The sequence below is a fragment of the Octopus sinensis genome, linkage group LG5, assembly GCF_006345805.1.
Source record: "Octopus sinensis linkage group LG5, ASM634580v1, whole genome shotgun sequence".
In the NCBI taxonomy this organism is placed as follows: Eukaryota; Metazoa; Mollusca; class Cephalopoda; order Octopoda; family Octopodidae; genus Octopus; species Octopus sinensis.
In genome coordinates this window covers 20,392,760-20,420,294 of record NC_043001.1, presented here as the reverse complement: position 1 = coordinate 20,420,294, position 27,535 = coordinate 20,392,760, and the positions used below count along the sequence as shown (strand labels likewise).

General features: G+C 38.0%; 1 protein-coding gene across 3 annotated transcripts in view; it reads left to right on the top strand.

Annotated features, from left to right (window-relative positions):
* LOC115212302 overlaps positions 1-27,535 on the top strand; it is a 140,310-nt gene that overhangs the window by 92,870 nt on the left and 19,905 nt on the right. The window contains exon 1 of one of the 3 annotated variants that reach the window (XM_029781151.2): positions 16,113-16,620. The exons of the other annotated variants lie outside the window; for them this stretch is intronic. Within the exon in view, the coding sequence (XP_029637011.1) occupies positions 16,596-16,620 (25 nt within the window). The 5' untranslated portion in view covers positions 16,113-16,595. Of the gene's footprint in view, positions 1-16,112; positions 16,621-27,535 lie in introns of those variants that run through there. 3 annotated transcript variants of the gene reach the window in all.

Below are 27,535 nucleotides of genomic sequence, written 5' to 3'. Positions count from 1 at the left end.
AAGGTTAACTTTACCTTTCATATTTTCAGGGGGTCGATAAATTAAGTACCAGTTGCGTACTGGGGTTGATCTAATCGACTGCCCCTCCCCATCCCCCAAAATTTTGGGCCTTGTGCCTAGAATTGAAAAAATTAGTACAGCTATCCTTGTTTGTTACTGAATCATTCATCGCTGATCCAGGGATCATTGTCCTCTCAATTGTGAACCGTGTTATGCTTATCACAAATTGATTTGTGATAACAGGGGTCAGTGATCAAAGATTCTGTTCAGACTGCAAATCATACCCCAACAATCATCCACAATGCTCAGAGCAAGTTGAGATCTCAGAATAAAACTTATTTCCCCCCATTTGTTCTATTATTCATTTATCACTGATTCAGTTAATACTATTTCTTTTTTCTTTCTTTTTTTCTTTAAAACCAAACACCCATGACAAACAAGGATAGACTTAGTACACCTTTTAATTATTTGCAAAGATAAGAAGTCATTACGAAACCGTATCCTTCATGAGCTGAACTAAGGATGGCGGCTGTAATTTATCATTTTACTGTCATTTTATTATCTTTCATTATGTACCGCCTAATTAATCTTAGTCATCACCTAGTTTCTCTTCTTCTTCTCCTGTAAATATCATAATATAGATATATTCACCTTTAGGTATCGTGATGTAATGATATCTACAGCCGAATGATTAATTGAATTTAACAGCTTTAGGTGTTTTAGAGAATTTGTTTGTTTTTTTCTTTTTTAACTGCTGGTTATTTTTAATCCAGCACACCTGAGATTAAAAGATATCCAGTCTTTTCTTTTGACACAATGCACCCAGACCATATTATTGAATGTGTCTTTTTTTGTGATTTGAGGGAGATTTTGCTGCTATTTATAGAGATCAAACCACCACATAGACACTTATTCGTTGGTCCTTTGTTTAAGAATAGTACACGGATTATTATTTTTTTCTTCTATGTGAAGTAAAACTATTCTATTTCTAGACTAAAGTATTTCTAGCTAAGTTATTTCTAGACGATGCTTCTGTTTTCCTTCTTAAAATTTTGACAAGACATTATTTAGTGATAATGGCATGTGTCAAAGAGTGGTAGAAAATGTGCCAAATCTGGAGGAATGGTCTATACTCCATGATTAATATATATTATTATTGTTAGTGAAATCTCTGTGTTATCTGGATTGTTGTCTTCCCATGTAAGGAGCTGAATGTGAGATCTGTATTTTGTACCTGGTGCCGGCAATGGCTCACAAAAGATACCATGGTATTTCTGCTAAACTGACTGAAAATCAAGAGTTCAAATACGTTTATGGCTATACTGGGCAATGTTGTCTTAACTGAATAGTTAATTGCATCCATCTTCATCATCATCACTTAACATCCGCTTTCCATGCTAGCATGGGTTGGACGAATGACTGAGGGCTGGCGAACCAGATGGCTGCACCAGGCTCCAATCTTGATCTGGCAGAGTTTCTACAGCTGGATGCCCTTCCTAACGCCAACCACTCCAAGAGTGTAGTGGGTGCTTTTATGTGCCACCGGCATGGGGCCAGTCAGGCCGTACTGGCAACGACCTCGCTCAAATCTTTTACACATGCCACCGGCATAGGTGCCAGTAAAGCAATGCTGGTAATGATCATGCTCGGATGGTGTCTTTTACGTGCCATCGGCACAGAGGCCAGATCACGCTCGGATCCAGTATGTATTTATCAATTGCTTTTTACTTTATTGACCTTGGAAGGGTTAAAAGCATAGTACACCTTGGTGAGATTTGAGCACGAAACATAAAAAGGATTAACCAAACACCACAAGGTATTTTGTTTGATATCATACTAATTTTGCCATCCGTCTATGATTGATTGGTGATAAATTGCCTTCTTTGGCTGTGACCACTATGTGGACATTTGATCTTCTGGAAATAGCTGTCAGATTTCCTTGAAATTACATATGAAAGGATATATTAAATAAAGTAGCCTTAGTTTTGCTATGTGGGGGGAAAAAGATAGATGTAATGACTATGGCTGGAATCATCATCATGGCATGGTTGGACGGTTCAACTGGGGTCTGGGAAGCCAGAAGGCTGCACCAAGCCCAGTCTGATCTGGCAATGTTTCTACGGCTGGATGCCCTTCCTAACGCCAACCACTCCATGAGTGTAGTGGATGCTTTTTACCGGCATAGGTGCCAGACGAGGCTGGCAAACGGCCATGATCGGATGGTGCTTTTTATGTGCCACTGGCACAGAGGCCAGTCGGGGCAGCGCTGGCAACGGCCATGTTCGGATGGTTCTCTTATGTGCCACTGACACTGGTATCATAGCTACAATTTCCATTGATGTTGATCGATTTTGATTTTGATTTTCACTTGCCTCAACAGGTCTTCACAAGTAGAATTTTGTGTTCCAAGAAGGAAAGGTATGCATAAGTGTACTGAGGCCACGGGTTATGGTCTCACTTGTCCTGCCTGGTCTTCTCACGCTCAGCATACTTCCAAAGGTCTCGGTCTCTAGTCATTTCCTCGGTGAGACAATACACACTCATCAAATCCGACCTGGGAGGAGAAAAACAACAATAACAACAATTAGTGCTGAAAATAGTTTTAAAGGCAGTGCTCCAGCATGGCCACAGTCAAATGACTGAAACGAGTAAAAGAGCATTGACGTAATAGCTTGATTAAGAAAGGGGTAGAAATTCAGGAATCTGTTATCTTTGTTGGAAGTAAAGAGCTTCTCTCATCATGAAACTGCCAGGCTGCGAGAAGAATGTGTAAGGAGCGTGTTGCTACATAGTAATGAGACCTTGGCATTGGAAACAGAGAGTCTGCAGTGATGGAGAAAATAACAGAACATCATGTGCAACGCTAATTATGCAGATGGGATATCTGCACCAGTATGGACATGTGATATGAATGAAGATTGGATGCTGGGGTGGTTAAGATATGTTGTGTGTTCACAGTGGAAGGTTCCTGTAACAGAAGATTGTGCATGACACAGGCACACAGTGTTGTAGAAATACATCTTAACTAATATATATTAGTTAAGGCTGCAAGCTGGCAGAAATGTTAGCACGCTGGGCGAGATGCTTAGTGGTATTTCGTCTGTCGTCACGTTCTGAGTTCAAATTCCGCCGAGGTCAACTTTGCCTTTCATCCTTCCGGGGTCGATAAATTAAGTACCAGTTACGCACTGGGGTCGATGTAATCAACTTAATGCTTATGTCTTTTCTTGTTTGTCCCCTCTATGTTTAGCCCCTTGTGGGTAATAAAGAAATGGGTATTTCGTCTGCCGTCATGTTCTGAGTTCAAATTCCACCGAGGTCAACTTTGCCTTTCATCCTTCCGGGGTCGATAAATTAAGTACCAGTTACGCACTGGGGTCGATGTAATCAACTTAATACCTATGTCTTTCCTTGTTTGTCCCCTCTATGTTTAACCCCTTGTGGGTAATAAAGAAATAGATATTTCGTCTGCCGTCATATTCTGAGTTCAAATTCCGCCAAGGTCGACTTTGCCTTTCATCCTTTCGATGTCGATAAATTAAGTACCAGTTACGCACTGAGGTCAATATAATCTACTTAATCCGTTTGTCTGTCCTTGTTTGTCCCCTCTGTGTTTAGCCCCTTGTGGGTGATAAAGAAATAGGTATTTCGTCTGCCGTCATGTTCTGAGTTAAAATTCCGCCTAGGTCGACTTTGCCTTTCATCCTTTCGAGGTCGATAAATTAAGTACCAGTTACGTACTGAGGTCAATATAATCTACTTAATCCGTTTGTCTGTCCTTGTTTGTCCCCTCTGTGTTTAGCTCCTTGTGGGTGATAAAGAAATAGGTATTTCGTCTGCCGTTATGTTCTGAGTTCAAATTCCACCTAGGTCGACTTTGCCTTTCATCCTTTCGTGGTCGATAAATTAAGTACCAGTTACACACTGGGGTCGATGTAATCGACTTAGTAACTATGTCTGTCCTTGTTTGTCCCCTCTGTGTTTGTCCCCGTCATGTTCTGAGTTCAAAATTCCGCCAAGGTCGACTTTGCCTTTCATCCTTTCGTGGTCGATAAATTAAGTGCCAGTTGTGTGCTGGGGTCGACATAATCAACTTAATCCGTTTGTCTGTCCTTGTTTGTCCCCTCTGTGTTTAGCCCCTTGTGGGTAATAAAGAAATAGGTATTTCGTCTGCCGTCATGTTCTGAGTTCAAATTCCGCCAAGGTCGACTTTGCCTTTCATCCTTTCGTGGTCGATAAATTAAGTGCCAGTTGTGTGCTGGGGTTGACATAATCAACTTAATCCGTTTGTCTGTCCTTGTTTGTCCCCTCTATGTTTAGCCCCTTGCTGGCAATAAAGAAATAAGAAATATATCTTGGAGAATATATGCTGAGATATTTCTTTCAGTGTTTTGAGTATTGTTATAATAGTGGTTAGTTAGTGTTAGGAGTAGACTTAGGTGGGAGGGTGAGATGAATTGATGTAATAATATTTATCACTATAATTATAAAATATTAAAACATTAGGTATTGGTACAAATTATCAGTTTATACTCTTTTACTCTTTTACTTGTTTCAGTCATTTGACTGCGGCCATGCTGGAGCACTGCATTTAGTCGAGCAAATCGACCCCAGGACTTATTCTTTGTAAGCCTAGCACTTATTCTATCGGTCTCTTTTGCTGAACTGCTAAGTTACGGGGATGTAAACACACTAGCATCGGTTGTCAAGCGATGTTGGGGGGACAAACACAGATACACAAATATATACACATGCACATACATATATATATATTTATATATACATATATATGATGGGCTTCTTCCAGTTTCCGTCTACCAAATCCACTCACAAGGCTATGGTCGGCCCGAGGCTATAGTAGAAGACACTTGCCCAAGGTGCCATACAGTGGAACTGAACCTGGAACCATGTGGTTCGTAAGCAAGCTACTTACCACACAGCAACTCCTACACCTATATGTACATCATGTGTGTGTGTGTGTCTGGTGTCTGTGTTTGTCCCCACCACCACCACCACCACTTGACAATTGGTGTTGGTATATTTAAGGCAGTGAGCTGGCAGAAACGTTATCATGCTGGGCGAAATGCTTAGTGGTATTTCGTCTGCCGCTACATTCTGAGTTCAAATTCCGCCGAGGTCGACTTTGCCTTTCATCCTTTCGGGGTCGATAAATTGAGTACCAGTTACACACTGGGGTCGATATAATCGACATAATCCGTTTGTCTGTCTTTGTTTGTTCTCTCTGTGTTTAGCCCCTTGTGGGTAGTAAAGAAATAGGTATATTTGCGTCTCTGTGACTTAGCATCTCAACAAAATAGACTGATAGATTAAGTACCAAGCTTAACCCCCCCCCACCAGGTACTGGGGCTGATTTGTGATTTTTTTGACTAAAAATTCTTCAAGGCACAGTGCTGCAGCTTCACTGCAGTCTAATGACAAAAGCAAGTAAAATACAAAATATAAACAACTCCTCTCTGATATTTAGACATCTAATTTGTCATTCTATATTCTTACAAGTCCCTTCCACCTTTTATTTCTTCCTAAGCCATCTGACATAACAGTAGCATCATCCTTTGAAAAGCTTTATTTAGGTCAACAAGGAAATGGCATATCTGGCTCTTTTATTTATTGTTCCAGCTGTTTCACTTAAGAAAAGGACAACTATGTTTTTTTTTATATTTTATTAATCTTTGTTTGATGCTTTTCTTTTGTCTTTGATTCAGTTATTCTTCATTTTTTTCCCCCCTTAACCCTTTCGTTACTGTATTTATTTTGAGGTGTTCTGTGCTTCTTTCAATTACTTTAAATATATCAAAGAATTTAGTAAAATAACCTAATTATCATTAAGCTAGTGTTAGGAACATAAATTGTGACTAAGGTTTGGTGTAAGATTTTAATTCAAAACTTATGAAAACAAGACATTTGTACTCAGAACCAGAGCCAGTTTCAGCCGTGTTGATATTGAAAGGGTTAATATCTTTCCTACATGGTGTGTTATAGCTTACCCTTCTCTAGCTATAGCATATATTGGGTTGTCCGGAGAGTTTGTGCCGATTTGTAGTAGCTTACCTTTCGACTTATTTTAGAACATGGTTGAGTCCATAAAATAGGATTTGACTACATCTCCATTTAGAGCACAATTTAAGCTATATTTTCATGGAAGAAGGTTTATGTTCCTATAACCTGTGTTAATTCTGTAACCCTTTAAAATGGAAGATAAGAAAGTTCATTTTTGGCACTTGATGCTTTGGGAACCAGACAAAAATTGCTGCAGCTCGGCTGGGATGTGTTACCCCACCTTCCATATTCACCAGATATTGCTTCTTTGGATTTCCAATTATTCAGGTTTCTGTAGAATAGTCTTAATGGTAAAAATTTCAATTCCTTGGATGACGTAAAAAGATACCTTGATGAATTCTTTGCCATGAAACCACCTCAATTCTGGGAAGAGGGTATTTTCAAGTTAAAGGAAAGATGGAGATGTATTGTGCAACAAAATGGTTCATATTTGGTTGATTAAAAATGTAATGGCAAGTATTTATTGACCTTTTTCTTTCCTTTAAAAAACGGCACGAACTTTCCAGACAACCCAATACATGGTCTGTTATAGTTTACCCCACCCAACTGCAATATACGAGGAAGGGGTTGTGTCAACTATTTATCTTTGTGGCAAGTAAGTTAACTATGGTACTGATTTCCTGAGTAACAGGTGTAAAAGTTTCTGGCATTCACTCCTTCCAGCTTCATTTTTTTTTTTTCAGGAACATTTGAAGAATAATTTCCCTGTAGAATTTTACTAAAAGTATTTATTTGCCAACTTCACGGTAGCTTTTAAATACATCACAGCTCTTTGTCCTTCCCTTTATATTTTCATTCTTTATTGAGTTAGCTAAAGCTGAAGATGCTCCTTTGGGTTATAACTGTGGGATTGGCATAAATAGTTTGCTTCACAATGAGATATGGCAATCTGCAAGAGTAAACTCCTCAATAGATAAACTTAATTTATTTAAAACGAAAGATGGAGTAAACACTACTGTTTTCAAATTTTAGCATAAAGCCAGTAAATTTGTGGAAAGGGGTTAAGTCAATTCCTTTGACCCCAGTGTTCAATTGGTATTTATTTTATCACCCCTGAAATAATGAAAAGGCAAAGTCAACCTCAGAAGAATTTGAACTCAGAACATAGAAAATGGCAAAATTCCAAGCATTTTGTGCTAACAGTTCTGCTAGCTCACCACCTTAAGGAGAAAACACTATTGAAAACATTACAGCACCATAGTTAACTTACTTGCCAATCATATGGTTCCAGGTTCAATCCCACTGTGTGACACCTCTGGCAAGTGTCTTCAACTATATCCTTGGGCCAACCAAAGCCTTGTGAGTGGATTTGGTAGTCAAATCTTTCTCGAATTACACCCTACCTAAGGGAGAACACATCAGACAATGTATTCCTAAATACTCTTAAAAAGATGAGATGGTTGTTGCTGGTATGCCTTTGATTATAGGATGGAAACTGAAAGAAGCCCATTGTATGTATATATATGTGTGTGTGTGTGTGTGGCTGTGTTTGTTCCCCCACAATCGCTTGGCAACTGATGCTAGTGTGTTTATGTCCCCGTAACTTAGCAGTTCGGCAAAAGTGCTGCTAGAATAAGTACTAGGCTTACAAAGAATAAGTCCTTGGGTTGATTTGTTCGACTAAAGGTGGTGCTCCAGCATGGCCACATTCAAATGACTGAAAGAAATAAAAGAAGAAAAGAATACACACATCAGCACTGATTCATACATACACATATCTAAAACCACTCACACACTCACACACACACACACACATACTTACATATAGTGAGTATGAGCCTTTGAGGGAGCCCTTATTCAACCACTTGTCTTGTTAGAAATAGCAGCCAAATCTTTCTTGACTCACACCCTACCTGAAGGAGAACACATCAGACAATGTATTCTTAAACACTTCTAAAAAGATGGGATGGTCACTGATTATAAGTTTGCTGAATCACAGTTGACCTTCGGCTAAACAACAAAAACAACAACAACAGTGAATTTAACTATGGATGGGTGTGATTCATACAGGAGTGAAGAATAAATATTTGTATCATTCTGTTTTGTAATATTATACTTCAGCAACATCTTTGTGTATTCCTTCTATAATCACATTTTCCTTGTTTCTAACTGAATATATTTTATTCTCTTATGTGTATGGATGTTGGCATTCTATGTTTATCATAGAATGCTAACATCCATGATAAAGAAATGATGATGCTAATGACACTCCTTGCTGACATTATAACCAATCACTTACCATAACACACACACACACACACCATAGGCTTCTGCACAGTTTCTGTTTACCAAGTTTACTCACAAGTTGTTTGTTGGCCTTGGGGGCTATAATAGAAGATACTTGCCCAAGGTGCCACCAAGTGGGACTGAACCTGAAATCATGTGGTTGTAAAGTAGTCTTGTTCTTAACCACACAGCACATGCTTCTATGCCTATACTCTTTTTGCTCTTTTACTTGTTTCAGTCATTTGACTGCGGCCATGCTGGAGCACCGCCTTTAGTCAAGCAAATCAACCTCAAGACTTATTCTTTGTAAGCCTAGTACTTATTCTATAGGTCTCTTTTGCCGAACCGCTAAGTTAAGGGGATGTAAACACACCAGCATCAGTTGTCAAGCGATGTAGAGGGGACAAACACAAACAAATACACACGCACGCACGCGATGGGCTTCAGTTTCTGTCTAGCAAATCCACTCACAAAGCTTTGGTTGGCCCGATGCTATAGAAGAAGACACTTGCCCAAGGTGCTACGCAGTGGGACTGAACCCGGAACCATGTGGTTGGTAAGCAAGCTACTTACCACACAGCCACTCCTGCACCTACTCTTTTTTTTTTTTGGCGGGGGGGGGGGAATTAATTTTTGCCTGACATTAGAGGAGGAAAGGCACTGTCCAAGACCTTTTCAAAGACTCTGTGTTTGGTAAAGGAAGTCATCCTCTGACCATAACCTGGCCCAACTGCTTGCATCAGAGCATACTCTGCTTGAGGCACTCCAGGGGTGCCATTTTGGTGCTGCCTATTTGGTGTCACTAAGTCGATGCTGACTTATTTGACATGAGATGTTTTGTTTCTCTCAATCTCTCTCTCTCTTTCTCTCTATTTCTATGTGTATGTTTCTACACATGTGCACATGCCAAAATGTACCAAAATGTAATAAAGGCAGCAGTGAACGAGTCAAGGGGTAGCATTGAGACGTAGTATAGCTAGTACATCAGGTTTTAAATGTCCAGTCAGCCATGCCAAATTGCCAGCATCCAGACAGCTGTGCCTAATTGTCCCATTCCAATTTCACCCAGGGGCCAAGCAACAAATGACATGTACCACCCCAAAACAAAAATTCATTCTTCCAATGAGTTTTCACCCAATTTCCCGCCAATAAATTTCACTCATAAAGCTTTCATTGATCTGAGGTTTTAGCAGAAGACCCTTGTTCCAAGGTGCCTGACAGTGAAATTGAACTTGAAATCATGTAGTAACGAACTGAACATCTAAGTATGACTTTAAAAAATTAGCATTGTTTATCTATTTTTTTCCTGTGTTTGTAAGAATTTACAAAAGCGCAGGAGTGGCTGTGTGTGGTAAGTAGCTTGTTTACCAACCACATGGTTCTGGGTTCAGTCCCCCTGCGTGGCACCTTGGGCAAGTGTCTTCTACTATAGCCCCGGGCTGACCAAAGCCTTGTGAGTGGATTTGGTAGACGGAAACTGAAAGAAGCCTGTCGTATATATGTATATATATATGTATGCGTGTGTGTGTTTGTGTGTCTGTGTTTGTTCCCCTAGCATTGCTTGACAACCGATGCTGGTGTGTTTACGTCCCCGTTACTTAGCGGTTCGGCAAAAGAGATCGATAGAATAAGTACTGGGCTTACAAAAAGAATAAGTCACGGGGTGAGTTGCTCGATTAAAGGCGGTGCTCCAGCATGGCTACAGTCAAAAATGGCACCTTGGGCAAGTGTCTTCTACTATAGCCTCGGGCCGACCAAAGCCTTGTGAGTGGATTTGGTAGACGGAAACTTAAAGAAGCCTGTCGTATATATGTATATATATATATATATATATATAATATATATTATGTATGCGTGTGTGTGTTTGTCCCCCAACATTGCTTGACAACCAATCGATGCTAGTGTGTTTATGTCCCCGTTACTTAGCGGTTCGGCAAAAGAGATCGACAGAATAAGTACTGGGCTTACAAAAGAGAATAAGTCCCGGGGTCGAGTTGCTCGATTAAAGGCGGTGCTCCAGCATGGCCACAGTCAAATGACTGAAACAAGTAAAAGAGATATATATGTATGTGTGTGTGTGTTTGTCCCCCTAGCATTGCTTGACAACCGATGCTGGTGTGTTTATGTCCCCGTTACTTAGCGGTTCGGCAAAAGAGATCGATAGAATAAGTACTGGGCTTACAAAAGAATAAGTCCTGGGGGTCGAGTTGCTCGACTTAAAGGCGGTGCTCCAGCATGGCCGCAGTCAAAAATGACTGGAACAAGTAAAAAAAAGTTTAAAAAAGTAAAATTCTCAATCTGTGTTTTTTTTTTTTTTTTTTTCTGTACTTGTTTCAGTCATTTGACTGCGGCCATGCTGGAGCACCGCCTTTTAGAGTGGTGAAAGAGTACAGCAGGGATCACCACCTCCTGCCGGAGCCTCGTGGAGCTTTTAGGTGTTTTCGCTCAATAAACACACACAACGCCCGGTCTGGGAATCGAAACCGCGATCCTCCGACCGCAAGTCCGCTGCCCTAACCACTAGGCCATTGCGCCTCCACAAATATTTACAAATATTTTTTATCTTCACGAGAATTCCTCTCTGAGCTGGTTTATCTCTCTCCATCCTTCTGGTCTTCTTCATTTCAATGAATTTTTTTCTTTATTTTTCTTTTTTTTTCTTTTTTTTAATTTTTTTTTATTTTGTTGATAATTGTGTTTCATAAATGATCAATATGTAGTGGCAGTGAATGGGGGGAAGCATTTAACTCTAAACAGTTTGGAACAACATTCTTGCCTCCTCCTCCCCTTCCTTCCTCCTCCTTCCTTCCTCTCATCATACTCCATCCTCGCATCCCTCTCTCCCCCCCCCCGTTTTCCACAGCCCCAGCCTCTTCTCCTACTCCATCACCACTTCCATTTCTCCCTTCTTACTTGATCCTTTATCCTTCACTCCATCCATCTTTCCTCCCCTACTGCCCCTTCTCTCAATCTTCTTCTTCTTCGTCTTCTTCGTCTTCTTCGTCTTCTTTGTCTCTTCTTCTTCTTCTTCGTCTTTTTGTCTCTTCTTCTTCTTCTTCGTCTTTTTTGTCTCTTCTTCTTCTTCTTCTTCTTCTTCGTCTTTTTCTTCTTCTTCTCTTCTTCTTCTTCTTTGTCTTCTTTGTCTTCTTTGTCTTCTTTGTCTTCTTCTTTGTCTTCTTCTTTGTCTTCTTCTTCTTCTTCTTCTTCGTCTTCTTCTTCGTCTTCTTCTTCTTCGTCTTCTTCGTCGTCTTCTTCTTCTTCGTCTTCTTCTTTTTCGTCTTCTTTGTCATCTTCTTCTTATTTGTCTTCTTCGTCTTCTTCTTTGTCTTCTTCTTTGGCTCCTCCTCCTTCTTCTTCTAACATGGCATAAATAAATGGGCCTTGACTGAGCATGAACCTGTAGGAAGGAGTTGATAGGGATGGGGTTGGGGGGACACTTGCCCTTGGTGGCTTGGGTAATCCAAGTTTTGTTAGGGTTTCCTTGATTGACTAAGGCAGCTGTCCCCTACTATTGAGGAATGTTGTTTTGTTAAAATTTTCTTTTCTTTTATTATTTTTTTTCTCTATTCTTGTCTTATCTACTGACCCCCCCCCCCCGCTTTCCTTTGAAATTTTCCTAGCAAATAAAATAAAGAATTATTAGTATTAATTATTCTATGTCAACTTTGCCTTTCATCCCCCCCACCCCGTCGTCATCATCAGCATAATCTTCGCCATCATCATCATCATTATCATCATCATCATTATCATCATCAGCATCATCATTATCATCATCATCACCATCAGCATCATCATCATCATCATCAGCAGCAGCAGCAGCATCCTCAGCATCAGCCCATGGACATTACTGTCTCAAGTCTTGGGATTCATAGGGCCAGTTACTCAGTTTCTATGGCATATGAATAACTGGAATCACAACGTTCCCCTTGTTGTTGTTGTTGTTGTTAAGCAACAAGGCAGGTAAGGGTGATTAGGTGATGGTCTAGGGCTTAGGGGCAGAAGACCCCTGACTTTGGGGAAAAAAAAAACAAACTTTGGTCGTCTTGTTGTAGTCGAGGGCTATTCGTTGATGCCCAACACCACTGGGAGGTGGCCCTCGAAGTCGCTGGAAATGGAGATCTCCAGGTCAAAATTCTTGGATGGCCAACATTCCCTTTAAACATGATGGTAACCAGTTGCAGGGTCACTCATTTATAGTTGAGTTGACTGGGGGTGACATGGACCAAAGTGCTTTGCTCCAGAACACACGTGATCAGTTGGGAAATTGAAACCATGATCTTGCAATTGTGAGTGCAACACCCTAATCATTAGGCCCTGTACCTTCTTTCATCTCTCTGGGGTGATAAAATAAAGTACCCCTCAAGTACTGGGGCCAGGAGTATCAATTCCCACCCTTTTTTCACGATTACTGACATTGTGCCTAAATCAGAAACAACTAAGGCCAGTGGGTTGGTAAAATTGTTAGATCATCATCATCATTATCATTTAATGTCTGTTTTCCATGCTGGCATGGGTTGGACAGTTCGACAGGAGTTGACCAGCTGAAGAGCTGTCAGGGCTCAATGTCTATTTTGGCATGTTACTCAGGGCCAGATAAAGACCCATTGAGACCCTAAGCACTTCAAAGATTTTGGTGCCACTATATTCTTTATCCTTTTATTTGTTTCAGTCATTTTATTGCGACCATGCTGGAGTCCTGCATTTAGTCGAGCAAATCAACCCCAGGACTTATTCTCTGTAAGCCTAGTACTTATTCTATCGGTCTCTTTTGCTGAACCACTAAGTTACGGGGACCTAAACACACCAACATCAGTTGTCAAGCGATGGTGGGGATGGACAAACACAGACACACAAACATATACACACACACACACACACACAGACACACATACATACACGCATACACACACACACAACAGGCTTCTTTCAGTTTCCGTTTACCAAATCCACTCACAAGGCTTTGGTCAGCCTCAGGCTATATTAGAAGACACTTGCCCAAGGTGCCATGCAGTGGGACTGAACCCAGAATCATGTGGTTGGTAAGCAAGTTACGTACCACACAGCCACTCCTGTGCCTATATATATGTAATTCAAAATTTAAACAATAATAAGCCGTAAATTTTTTTTTTTTCAAAATGAAACAAAACTAAGAGTAAGATGAAAGAAAAATGTGTATTTTACCTTTTTAGGCTTCCACTTTATATTTCAAGACTTTTCTAGTTTTTTTCTAATTGTAAAGTTTTTCTATCAAATCCTCTCTATGACACCGTGAACACTTTGAAATTATATTTCTGATCATATACACTACCTTGAATATTATTTTAGCAAGTTTAAAGTGATTTCTTTTGTGCTGTAGACTATTTACCATTTCTCTGGCGCTTCCACTTCCTTCGATGCCCTAAGCACGTGCTTATTTTGCTTAATGGTTAATCCAGCGCTGTCAGTGAAGATAAATAAAGTACAGTTGAGCAATAAGGTTGATGTGATCAATTAGCCCACCCTCACCAAAAAAAAAAAAAAGTTTCAGGCCTTGTGCGTATAGTAGAAAGGATTATTAGGTGATGAACTGGCAGAATTGTTAGCATGTTGGGCAAAATGCTTAGTGGTATTTCATCCATCTTTGCATTCTGAATTCAAATTCTGCCAATGCTGACTTTGCCTTTCATTCTTTCAGGGTCGATAAATTAAGTACCAATTGCACACTGGGGGTCGATCAAATCAACTGGCCTCCTCCCCTAAAATTTTGGGCATTGTGGCTAGAGTAAGAAAAAAAATGTTTAGCAGTATTTTGTCTGTCATTTTCTGAGTTCAAATTCCGCCAAAGTAGACTTGGCTTTCATCCTTTCGGGGTTGATAAATTAAGTACCAGTTGCATACTGGGGCAATCTCATCGACTGGCTCCTCCCACAAAATTTCAGGCCTTGTGCCTATAGCAGAAAGGATTATTGTTACTAAGGTGGTGAGCTGGCAGAACCATTTACATGCTTAACTGCATTTTGTCTAGTTCTTTACATTTAGAGTTCAAATTCCACTGAAGTCGACTTTTTCTTTTATACCTTAGGGATTGATAAACTAAGTACCAGTCAAGTATTAGGGTCTAACACTGTTCCCTTAAAATTTCTGGCCATGTGCCAAAATTTTAAATCATTATTTATTGCTTTATTGCCCACAGGTGGCTAAACATAGAGGGGACAAACAAGGACAGACCAAAGGATTAAGTTGATAACATTGACTCCAGTGCATAACTGGTACTTATTTAATCGACCCTGAAAGGATGAAAGGCAAAGTCAACCTTGGTGGAATTTGAACCCAGAGCGTAACGGCAGACGAAATGCCACTAAGCATTTCGCCTGGCATGCTAACGATTCTACCATCTTGCCGCCCTCATTAAAACAGATATTGCTATAATTTTAAATCATTATTATTACCAACATCAACCAACCAGCAATTTATTTTCTCCTTAGTTTGTCTTGAGTTTCATTTCGTACTCTTCTTCTTCTTCTTCTTCTTCTTCTTCTCCTTCTCCTTCTTCTTCTCCTTCTTCTTCTTCTTCCTTCTTCTTCTTCTTCCTCCTTCTTCTTCTTCTTCTTCCTCCTTCTTTCTTCTTCTTCTTCTTCTCTTCTTCTTCTTCTTCTTCTTCTTCTTTCTGCTTCTTCTTGTTCTCCTCCTCCTCCTCCCCCATACTACTACTACTACTACTACTACTACTAGGTCTCTCCCACACAGTAGTACTTCACTGTAACTGATTTACACTGCTGTAAACTTCTCATTACATTTTCTTTTCACACTTCACTATCTATTTTATTAAATCATTTCATTTATTTTTCCTTCTCAAGTTACAGTATTTTTTAACTATCCTTCTCTGTATACCGCAATTAACTTCGAAGATCATACCTCTAAAAGGTATCCTTAATATCATTAAATTGTTATGGTTGATCAACCAACGCATCATCACTTCTATTGGGGTAAGCCAGAATCAATTAAAAGAATTATTAGCAACTTTGGAAAGCAGCCAATTTCTTGGATATTTGCTGAAAGAGTAAAGTAAAGTGTTCTCTGTCAGTATGATTGGTGCCGGATATATATACAGAAAGGCAAGCAAGAAGCAGGCATATACAGACAGCTGGCTATAGCTACTCCTGTTAAATCTCTTTATGTGTGTGTCAGATCTTACTTCACATCTTTCCACTCAGTACAAACATTCATCCTTCCTTACCAGTCTTGTTGCTGCAAAGTGTTTATGGAACAAATAACTACCAGAATTCATGCAACTAAAAGAAGAAAAAAAAATCAAACAAACGCAACAAAAGATTTTCTATGAAACTAGGAGTTAGACTTAACTGATTTAATGTGTGTGTCTGTATAACTATTCTTCTTGCTAAATTTCTTGAAGTAAGTTTAGTTATAAATTAGTTATAAATATTGACCCTTTCTCACTCTCTCTTTCATATCAGTATTTTTTTTTTCTTTTCTGAAAGCAAAGATAAATTCAATCAGATCTTTCATTGTTATTATACTTAAATAGTATAAAGAGAAATATTATCAGAGAACTAAAACAATAGTTTTATAGATAAATTTAATGACATTTTCAAGATATTTTATAAGCAGAAATTAGAGTTAACTTCTAAATATTTGGAAAAATATCTTTAGAAATTCCTATTTATTTTCATATTGTATGAATATCTTTAGAAATTCTTATTAATTTTCATATTATATTATCATATTATAATATCTTTAGAAATTCTTATTTATTTTCATATTGTATGAATATCTTTAGAAATTCTTATTAATTTTCATATTATAGTCTTCTTTGTTAACAATCAAGACTTCTCACTCACTTATAATTAAATCATAATTAAGCTGGGGAATATATTTTAGCAGTGTTGATGTTAGTCCTGATTCAAATATTTCTTTACACTTTGAGAGGATAATTTGTAACATCTTGTGAATATTATACCAAAAGGATTTTACCCAAGATAAAATATATCATCTATCTATTCTTCACTTCTTCCTGCTTACCAGTCTTACCCATATATTTATTCCATCAGTCTGCCTTTCATTCTTAGTATATTTTATATATATATATATATAAAACTTTTTATTGACTTCATAAATAGGATTTACATTTTTGGTGGGAATAGTTTACACATAAAGAACTTTCTCACTAAACCCCACTTTTAATAGGAAAACAATTAAATGACTAAACAAACCATAGGAAAAATAACTACATTGAACAGTTAAACAAACCTAAACTTTCTGGATCGTTATTGTTTATGTTATAACACTAAAATATGCAGAACCAATATACAACAATGGGTAAGATATTTGCCAGTATTTCCATTTTCACTCTCTTGTATGCATGTGTCTATTTTGTTTTCTTATTTACATATTTCTACAATCTCTATGTCATGTTTACTTGAAAGTGTGTTTTTGAGTAAATATATTAATTTACATTAGCTTTACATAAGCTTACATTAGTTATGTTTTATTTTGAAATATTCTGATGTACAATATAACTTTCATATAAATATAGTTGTTTCATACACATTCTTTATTTAAAATTGTATCTGTATTAGTAAATGTTTTTATGCAATATTTTTTTTTAAATAACCATTTTAATGATTTTTCATGTTATTTACTAGAGCTCTTTTAGTTTTCTTTAAACAATACACTGATCAGAAGGACATTTAAATATATGTGTATGTGTGTGTGTAAAATAGTCATAAAAATAATGTTGTATGAAATCACAAGGCTAAACAACAACACTAAATGAAGTGAACAAGCCAATTCTTCAGAATGAGCCAATGATGTTTACACTGACAAAGGCCAATACAATAAGATAAATTATAGAAATGATGTCTCTCGTTTCATTGAACATAGTTATTGTTCAGTTCTGTATTTAAGAGATGAGGAATTATGTACATTATTTACAAGATGAGGAGAAATATCCTTCAATTGTAAATAATGTATAGGCGTAGGAGTGGCTGTGTGGTAAGTAGCTTGCTTACTAACCACATGGTTCCGGGTTCAGTCCCCGGGCCGATCAAAGCCTTGTGAGTGAAGCCTGTCATATATATATGTATATATATGTGTATATATATATATATATATACATACATATGCATATATATGTATGTGTGTGTATATGTTTGTGTGTCTGTGTTTGTTCCCCCAACATCGCTTGACAACCGATGCTAGTGTGTTTACATACCCGTAACTTAGCAGTTCGGCAAAAATGACTGATAGAATAAGTACTAGGCTTACAAAAAATAAGTTCTGGGATTGATTTGCTCGACTAAAGGCAGTGTTCCAGCATGGCCACAGTCAACTGACTGAAACAAGTAAAAGAATAGATATTGTTCAGTTCTATATTTAATAGATGTGGAATTATGTACATTATTTACAAGATGAGAGCAAATATCCTTCAATTGTAAATAATGTATAGTTATTGTTTTCATTAATCCACATACTAGTGATAAAGTTGATAAATATATGTGTGAAGTGATTAACCCATTAGCATTTAAACTGGCCATATCCAACCAAAATATTTTCTCTGGTTTATGTTTGATCTCGCCAGATCTGACTTCTCACACCTGTGCTACCATATCATTCTAAAGATAAACAATCACATCATTGATATCTTGAAGCTACAAGATAATGCATGACTAATTCAGAACAATGTGAATAAATTAGCATTACATTTGACAGAAGAATCTGAATGTTAAAGGGTTAAAAAGAGTTCAGGTCTTAATTTTTGGGGGGTTCAATACCTGAAAGTCATATGTAATTTCTTAATATTTTTATTATAAACACTTTTCTCCACACAGATAGGGGTTTTTTTTTAATCATTTTTATTGTTTAGCCTTTGGGGTAGCCTGTTTGAGTAGATCCATGATTGGATGTGTTCAAATTGTGGCTATTTTATCTATTTTAAGGTGATATATATCTTATAGAATGCATCCTTCCATTTTTAAGTATTTACTGCATGATTTGAGGAAGACTTGGCTGTTGTTTCTAGTAGGTTAAACGACCACATAGAGGTTCAGTTGTTGGCTTGTTTTGAAGGTTTATTTTGTTTTTGTTTATAAAAATGAGGCAAACTTTTTAAGATCATGGGTGTTACAACTGTGGTTGTCCTATATTTTTGTCTCAACACTGCTCGGACCCAGGATAACATTATCTAATGTATCCTTCTATAATAAAATGGTACAGTGTGACTTAAGGGAGATTTTGCTACTATTTCTAGCAGGTTCAAGTGATTGTGTAAAGATGTGGTTCTCAACTGGGGTCCTTGTTTTTTGTGTACACCTCCTGTCTTTGTCTTTTGTTTTTTTTTTTTATGAATTCCCTTCGGATATAATGTTGTTAAAATTTATGTACAATAAATTGGTTTTACCTCCACAATAAACAAAATATTAAAAAAATGTTTACTATAGGCACATCAGTGGCTGTGTGGTAAGAAGCTTGCTTCCCAACCACATGGTTCTGGGTTCAGTCCCATTGCGTGGCACCTTGGGCAAGTGTCTTCTACGATAGCCTCGGGCCAACCAAAGCCTTGTAAGTGGATTTGGTAGACAGAAACTAAAAGAAGCTGGCCATATGTGTGTGTGTGTGTGTGTGTGTGTGTATTTATTTATTTGTGTGTCTGTGTTTGTCCTCCCACCATTGCTTTACAAACAATGTTGATGTATTTACGTCTCCAAAACTTAATGGTTTGGCAAAAGAGACCGATAGAATAAGTACTAGGCTTACAATGAATAAGTCCTGTGGTTGATTTGTTTGACTAAAGGTGGTGCTCCAGCATGGCCACTGTCAAATGACTGAAACAAATAAAAGAATACATATAGGCACAGATATGGCTGTGTTGTAAGAAGCTTGCTTTCCAACCTAATAGTTCTGGGTTCAGTCCCACTCAGTGGCATCCTGGGTAAGTGTCTTCTACTATAGCTTCGGGCTGACCAAAGCCTTGTGAGTGGATTTGGTAGACGGAAACTGAAAGAAGCCCATCACATATGTGTGTGTGTGTGTGTGTGTATGTGTGTGTGTGTGTGAGTGTTTGCCACCATCTCCCATCCCCACTATCACCTGACAACTGATGTTGGTGTGCTTACGTCCCCGAAAATTAGTGGTTGGCTAAAGAGACCAATAGAATAAGTCCTGGGGCTGATTTGTTTGACGAAAGGCAGTGCTCCAGCATGGCCACAATGAAAATGACTGAAACAGACAAAAGAAATAAAAGAAAAATATAAATCCTAATAATATTTAATTATTCACTTTTCCTTTTTTTTTCCATGGGTTGGGTAAGAATTTCTTGAGGTGGATTTTCTCTGGCTGCAAGCCCTTCTTGTTGCCAACCCTTACCTGCTTCCAGGCAAAGTCTTGATGACCAGACATGTTTTTATGGGAGGAAGCGACAAATGCTGTTGTATGACAATGACACATTTACAACTCTCATGTAATGTTGAGAAGGAGAACCAACTCTCCCTCCCTCACTCACTCTCTCTCACACACATACACATGTATGTATGTATATATATATATATATATATATATGTATATATGTTGCCAGTGCTGCTGGATTGGCTCCTGTGCAGGTGGCACATAAAAAACACCATTTGAGCATTGCCGTTGCTAGTACTGCCTGACTGGCCCTCGTGCCGGTGGCACGTAAAAGCATCCACTACACTCTTGGAGTGGTTGGCGTTAGGAAGGGCATCCAGCTGTAAAAACTGTGCCAGATCAGATTGGAGCCTGGTGCAGCCTTCTGGCTCGTCAGTCCTCAGTCAAATCGTCCAATCCATGCTAGCATGGAAAGCGGATGTTAAACAATGATGATGATGATTATGATTGTATATATATATATATATATTTTTACATGATGGGTTTCTTTCATTTTCTGTCTGAGAAATCCACTCACAAGGCTTTGGTTGACCGGGGGCTTTTTAGTAAATGTCACTTGCTCAACTGCATGATTGTGGGACGGAATGAGCTCACAACCTTGTGGTTTAGAAGCAAGCTTCTTAAGCACACAGCCACACACACACACATATATATTTATAATATAATCTTTACTCTTGCAAGGGATAATAACAAGAAATGTTAGAGATGGTGCGTCTTTCCATTATATGTCATAACACCTACACACTGGAGATAAATCTGATAAATGAAACTCACTTCAAAACAAAGTTCGTTGGTAGGTGTAGGAGTGGCTGTGTGGTAAGTAGCTTGCTTACCAACCACATGGTGCCAAGTTCAGGCCCACTGCGTGGCACCTTGGATAAGTGTCTTCTACTATAGCCTCGGGCTGACCAAAGCCTTGTGAGTGGATTTAGTAGACGGAAACTGAAAGAAATCTGTTGTATATATGTATGTGTGTGTCTGTGTGTCTGTGTTGTCCCCCTAGCATGCTTGACAACCGATGCTGGTGTGTTTACATCCTCATAACTTAGCAGTTCGGCAAAAGAAACCAATAGAATAAGTACTAGGCTTACAAAAAATAAGTCCTGGGTTCGATTTGTTCGACTAAAGGCGGTGCTCCAGCATGGCCACAGTCAAATGACTGAAATAAGTAAAAGAGTAAAAGAGACTTCTTTCATTTTTAAAAATTTTAATTGTTCTTAGTGTTATTTAATTAGTTTGGTCCTGATGGATACAGTTTGCCTATGATCAGAGACATTCCAAACATGACCATTTTTATTTCTCTGGTATTACATTGTCTAATGTATCCTTCATTTGTTAACAGTTTAGAGTTTGATTTGAAGAAATTTGGTTGTTATTTTAGCAGGTCTTGCACCTGTGGGTTAGACTGTTTTGTTGGCTTGTAGTTCACTGTTGAATACCTGGGTTGAGCTAATTCTTGACCTGTATTCCTCTATTATCATTCTTTATTACTTCTGCTTAGATTTAAAATATCCCTGTTTACTGTTAAGAAATATTATCGGGAATGCCATTATCAGATTTGTTAAAAAATAATTGTATTTTTGTTTTTAAATCTAAGTATCTTATCTGCTGGTGTTTTCAAAATCCTGCCAGCTTGCTGCTTTAAAGAATTGAAGAAGACAGTTTTACTTGCCAACCATCAAACATTGACCATAATGAGATTCAGTTCAAGAAAGTGTTTTAGTGTTTCTCCTCAGTTCAACCACAATCAAAATACTCTCAGTTGTGACTATAGAATTCCATTTTTCATCACATCATAATGCAATCAAGTAATGGTTAGTTTTTATTGTATAAAATAAGTGTACGTACATATTTAATAGTTAGGGTATTTGGTCATGAGTTTGATTCCTGGTGGCATGTTGAATCCTTGAACAAGGGATTTTATTTCACATTATTCCAGTCCACTCAGCTGGCAAAAAATGAGTAGTACCTGTATTTCAAAAGGCCAGCCTTGTCACACCCTGTGTCGTGCTGAACTGTGTTCAGGGTACATGTGTTTGTGGAATGCTCCACTTGTTTCAGTCATTTGACTGCGGCCATGCTGGAGCACCGCCTTTTAATTGAGCAAATCGACCTCAGGACTTATTCTTTGTAAGCCTAGTACTTATTCTATTGGTCTCTTGTGCCGAACCACTAAGTTACGGGGACGTAAACACACCAGCATCAGTTGTCAAGTGATGTTGGGGGACAAACACAGATGCACAAATATATATACACACATACATATATATATACACACATACATATATATATATATATATACATATATGCAACAAGCTTCTTTCAGTTTCCATCTACCAAATCCACTCACAAGGCTTTGCTCAGCCCGAGGCTATAGTAGAAGACACTTGCCCAAGGTGCCACGCAGTGGGACTGAACCCAGAACCATGTGGTTCATAAGCAAGCTACTTACCACACAGCCACTCCTATGCCTATAATACATGAATATAAATCATCCCTAGTGGGATTTGAACACATAACCTCTGGATTAAAAGTCCAGCGTGCTATCCCCTGCACTAGAGAGACTTACTTGCATGTTAATTTCACAAGCAGGCTGCTCTGTTGATCAGATCAACCAGAGTTATTGTCATTGTATCCAACAGGGTGCCAGTTTAAGTGCAGAACAGATTTCATAATGACAAGATTTTATAGTCTTGTTCAGCTCATGCCACACTTACTGAAAATCCTAAAGTATAGTCCACCCTGTGTATAATACACAGGGTATTTTTAGGGGAGTGTACCTCTGAAAAACCTAAACCTTGTGTATAATATGCACCCCTTCTCTAACTTGAGTCAAGGAGGTCTATATAACATCCTTGGTTTGTAAAACTGTATACGATAACGTCCTTTATTATTATTGTATATATAACATAATGCAAACATGTAGCTTTTTTGTGCATTTTGTTTGCAGAAAATAAAGAAATAACAGTAATAACATTTAATAAATGTTGCTTACTGCAAGTCATGGATGACTCTTTTATGACTTCATTGCTTTCAGGCTTAGCTTAAGGTATTTTTGCACCTGACATCACAAAATGCATCTGAATAGACATCACCGGTGCAATTGTTGAATAACCTACATTTGATTTTTCAACAAGTTCTGAAGTTGTTTTTCATAGGTCTATTTCTATAATGACCTTGAGTTGATCATTGTAAATTGATGGTCAAACACCAACTTGTTTGTCTTCAAAGTCATTGTCTTACTCTCCAAAATATTTGGCATGGGGATGTTGGTCTGTACTTTTGTTGATGGACCCCTGGCTAAATGGTTGGCTGACATTGTGACAAGTATCCACTGCTTATGTTCCATTTTGAAATCATTTAACCCTTTTATTACCAACCCAGCTGAAACCGGCTCTGGCTCTGAGTACAAATGTCTTATTTTCATAAGTTTTCAATTACAATCTTCCACCAAAACTTAGTCACAATTTATGATCCTAACACTAGCTTAATGATAACTAAGTTATTTTACTAAATTCTTTGTTATTAAAGTAATTGAAAGAAACACAGAGCATCTCAAAAGAAATACAGTAATGAAAGAGTTAATGAAGTCACATAGAATTTGCTCTTCTCTCCATCTTTGATTAGACAGCCACTAATGAATAAAAATAAACAGTGAAAGCTAAACAATTAGCATAAATCATTAGATTGAAATCTATTTTTCAATATCACATATTATGTGAAGCTAGTTCAATAAAAGTTTATTCCAAAATAATAAAACCTGCTATTATTTATGATACTATATTGAAAACAGACTTACCAGGCCACAAGTAGCAACTTATTTAACTTTTAAGGACTGCATGTGGGTTTTTTTTGGGGTTTTTTTTTGGCTTTTAGTTATTTAATATTTTAATTTTTAAAGCCCAACACCCTTTGGAATATCCTATTAAATGATCAATTAAGTAAATTAGAACCAACCTGCAAGCAATCCTTACATATATTTATGTAATGTGTGTGTGTGTGTGTGTGTGTATGTATCATCATCATCATTTACTGTCCATTTTCCATGCTGGCATGGGTTGGACAGTTTGACAGGTGCTGACCAGCTGAAGGACTGTTCAGGCTCCATGTCTGTTTTGGCATGGTTTCTATGGCTGGATGCCCTTCTTAACACCAACTGCTTTTCAGAGTGTACTGGGTGCTTTTCATGCGGCACCAGCACTTATGAGCCCACAAGATTAAGGGATATTTGTCTGGAGAGGGTTATAAGGTATGATGTGTGTGTGTGTGTATACACACACACACACACACAACACACACACACACACACACACACACACACACACACGTGTTGGTTGTACGAAAAAAGCTCTATCCGAATGTGATTGATACCAGGCCCTCCTGACTGGCTCCTATGCCAGTGGCACGTAAAAAGCACCCATTACACTCTCAGAGTGGTTGGCATTAGGAAGGGCATCTAGCTGTAGAAACATTGCCAGATCAGATTGGAGCCTGATGCAGCTGCTAGCTTTCCAGACCTCAGTCAAACCGTCCAACCCATACCAGCATGGAAAACAAACATTAAACAACAATGATGATGATGATGATGTTGATGATGATGAGGATGATGATGATTGTGTGTATATATTGCTCTGTGGTAAGAAACTTGGTCCCCAACCCTACCACATCCCATTGCATGACACCTTGAGCAAGTGTTTTCTACTATAGCCTCAGGCCAACCAAATCCTTGTAAGGATTTGGTAGAGAGAAACTGAAAGAAGCCTGTCAGATATGTGCGTGTGTCTGTATTTGTTCCCACCACCACTTGACAATTGGTGTTGATGTGTTTACGTCTCTGTGACTTAGTGGCTTTGGCAAAAGGGACTGATGGAATAATTACCAAGTTTAAAATAACAATAAGTAATTGGGTAGAACCATTTGACTAAAAGTTCTACGAGGCAATGCCCCAGCATGGTCGCAGTCTAATAACTGAAACAAGCATAAAAAATAATGGAATAGTGAGCAAAATATTTGTTGTGAATGAATTTCTACGACATTCTGCTACTTTATGAAATTTTTGTGCTACATTTTATGAAATTGATCTTCTAACCCAGCTTGAAAAAGTTGAATTCATACTATAAATACACATACACGCCAGAGAGAGAGAAAGAGACACACACACACATACACACACACACTCTCTCTCTCGCTCTCCCCCCTTCCCAATATAGCTAAAATATATTACTTTATTTTGAAACTGTTCTCATGACATGAGAATTGTGACTGAAAATAATACTGGTGTTTTGATGTTTGTCAAAGCTGTTTATGATATTTGTATCCTAGTTTTTCTGTTTGTCAATCTCTGCAAAATACTTTTTCTTTTCCTCCCCTTTAACTATGTCCTCTTTGGAGAGTACTGGTGAACATAAATATTTGTAGGTATTTCATCAGTCTGATATGTCATTATAACATTTAAAAAACAATTTTGACATTTAATAAAATTATAAATATTCAGACTATTAACCTTGTTTCTAAGGAAGGAACCAATTTTTTATAAGTTTTATTTATAGCTACTCTGCATTTCAGACTACATCTTAATCAGTTTGATTTATGAATACCATTGGATGTCTTATTCCTGTTCATGTATATAGTTTTAAGACTGGTTTTGAACCAGCTTTCATCAGAAGCTTAGTAAACTAGTAGATATTACCTTTAGTTTAGCAATAAAGATTCTTGGTTCAACTCCAGTCTGGTACAAGTAGATGTGTATCCAGGAATAAGACACTTGATGACAGAGATGAAAATGATCAAAACATGGTACATATGTAAATATTCTTAAATATCTTATCTCAAAATATGCTATAAATAATCTAAAAATTATAATTATATTAACAACTGCTTATCTGAGACATTTGACATTTTATTGCGTATCAAAACTCTGATTTATTTTCATGTAAATTCATATTCAAGACATTCGAGTGTACTTGGACATGAGAAAACTTTCCACTGCAGATGTAGTCCAAGGAGAAAATTCTCCTCTTAAGACATGTGTAAAAACAAAGTGGCCGTATGGTAAGAAATTTGCTTCCCAACCACATGGTTCCAGGTTTAGTCTCACTACTTGGTAGGTACCTTGGACAAGTGTCTTCTAATATAGCCTCAAACCAATCAAAACCTTACAAGGGGATTTCATCATCATCATCATCATCATTTAACGTCCATTTTCCATGCTAGCATGGGTTGGACGGTTTGACTGAGGACTGGTGAACCAGATGACTGCACCAAGCTTCAATCTTGCTCTGGCAGAGTTTCTACAGCTAGATGCCCTTCCTAATGCCAACCACTCCGAGAGTGTAGTGGGTGCTTTTACGTGCCTCTGGTACGAGGGCCAGTCAGGAAGTACAAGCAACAGCCAGGCTCAAATGGTGTTTTTTAACATGTCACCTGCACAGGAGCCAGTCCAGTGGCACTGACAATGACCTCACTCGAATGTTTTTTCCACATGCCAGCGGCACAAGTGCCAGTAAGGCGACACTGGTAATGATCATGCTTGACTGGTGCTTTTTACATGCTACCGGCACGGGAAACTGACAGTAACCCATCCTATATGTGCATGTGCGTGTGTGTGTGTGTTTGTTTGTGTTTGACCCCCACCCCCACTTGACAAGTGTGGGTTTGTTTATTTCCTATGACTTAGTAGTTCATCAAAAGAGGTGGATAGAATAAGTATCAGGCTTGAAAATAAAAGGTATTGGGGTCAATTCATTCAACTAAATACCCTTCAAGGTAGTGCCCCAGCATGGCTGCAGTTTAATGTCTCAAACAAGTAAATGGTAAACGATACACGGTGTGAATTGGAATGTAGGACACCTACACTTCTGTGGATTACAGATTTGGTTTGCATTGCTGATGAAGTGAAATGACAGAGACACACAGACATCTTGTAATCCAATGATGTCATTCACAGCCTATTGTTTGTTTTTACATATGTCTAAGAGGAGAATTTTCTCCTGGGACTACGTCTGCATTAGAAGGCCTCTCTTCCAAGTGCACTGGAATGTGTTGAATATGATTTTGCATGAATATATTTCGTTCGACATTGCTGTGTGTGACATTATTTAGTTAATTCTATTAATTTATTTATTGCGAGTGGCTGTGTGGTAAGTAGTTTGCTTACCACCCACATGGTTCCAAGTTCACTGCATGACATCTTGGGCAAGTGTCTTCTACTATAGCTGCGGGCCAACCAAAGCCTTGCGAGTGGATTTGGTAGATGGAAACTGAAAGAAACCCTTTGTATATATGTATATTTATATATGTATGTGTGTTTGTGTGTCTGTGTTTCTTCCCCCAACATCGTTTGACAACTGATGCTGGTGTGTTTACATCCCTGCAAAAGAGGCCGATAGAATAAGTACTAGGCTTACAAAGAATAAGTCCTGGGGTCGATTTGCTCAACTAAAGGCGGTGCTCCAGCATGGCCAAAGTCACATGACTGAAACAAGTTAAAGAGTAAAAAGTATTGGAAATAAATTTACATGAATCTGAGATGTGATTCTTGATGATCTAAAGATAATCAATGTGAATATTTAAAATGTTATGTAAAAATATATTGAATATATAAAATGAAAGTGATTGGGAAATATACTAATGAAAATATAAGGGGTTAATAACTCAATTAACTCTTGCCTTAAATTACATTTTCCTCTTCATTTACTTTGTTACCCCTTTTGTTACTGTATTTATTTTGAGGTGTTCTGTGTTTCTTTCAATTACTTCAAATATAACAAAGAATTTAGTAAAATAACTTAGCTATCATTCAGCTAGTGTTAGGAACATTAATTGTGACTAA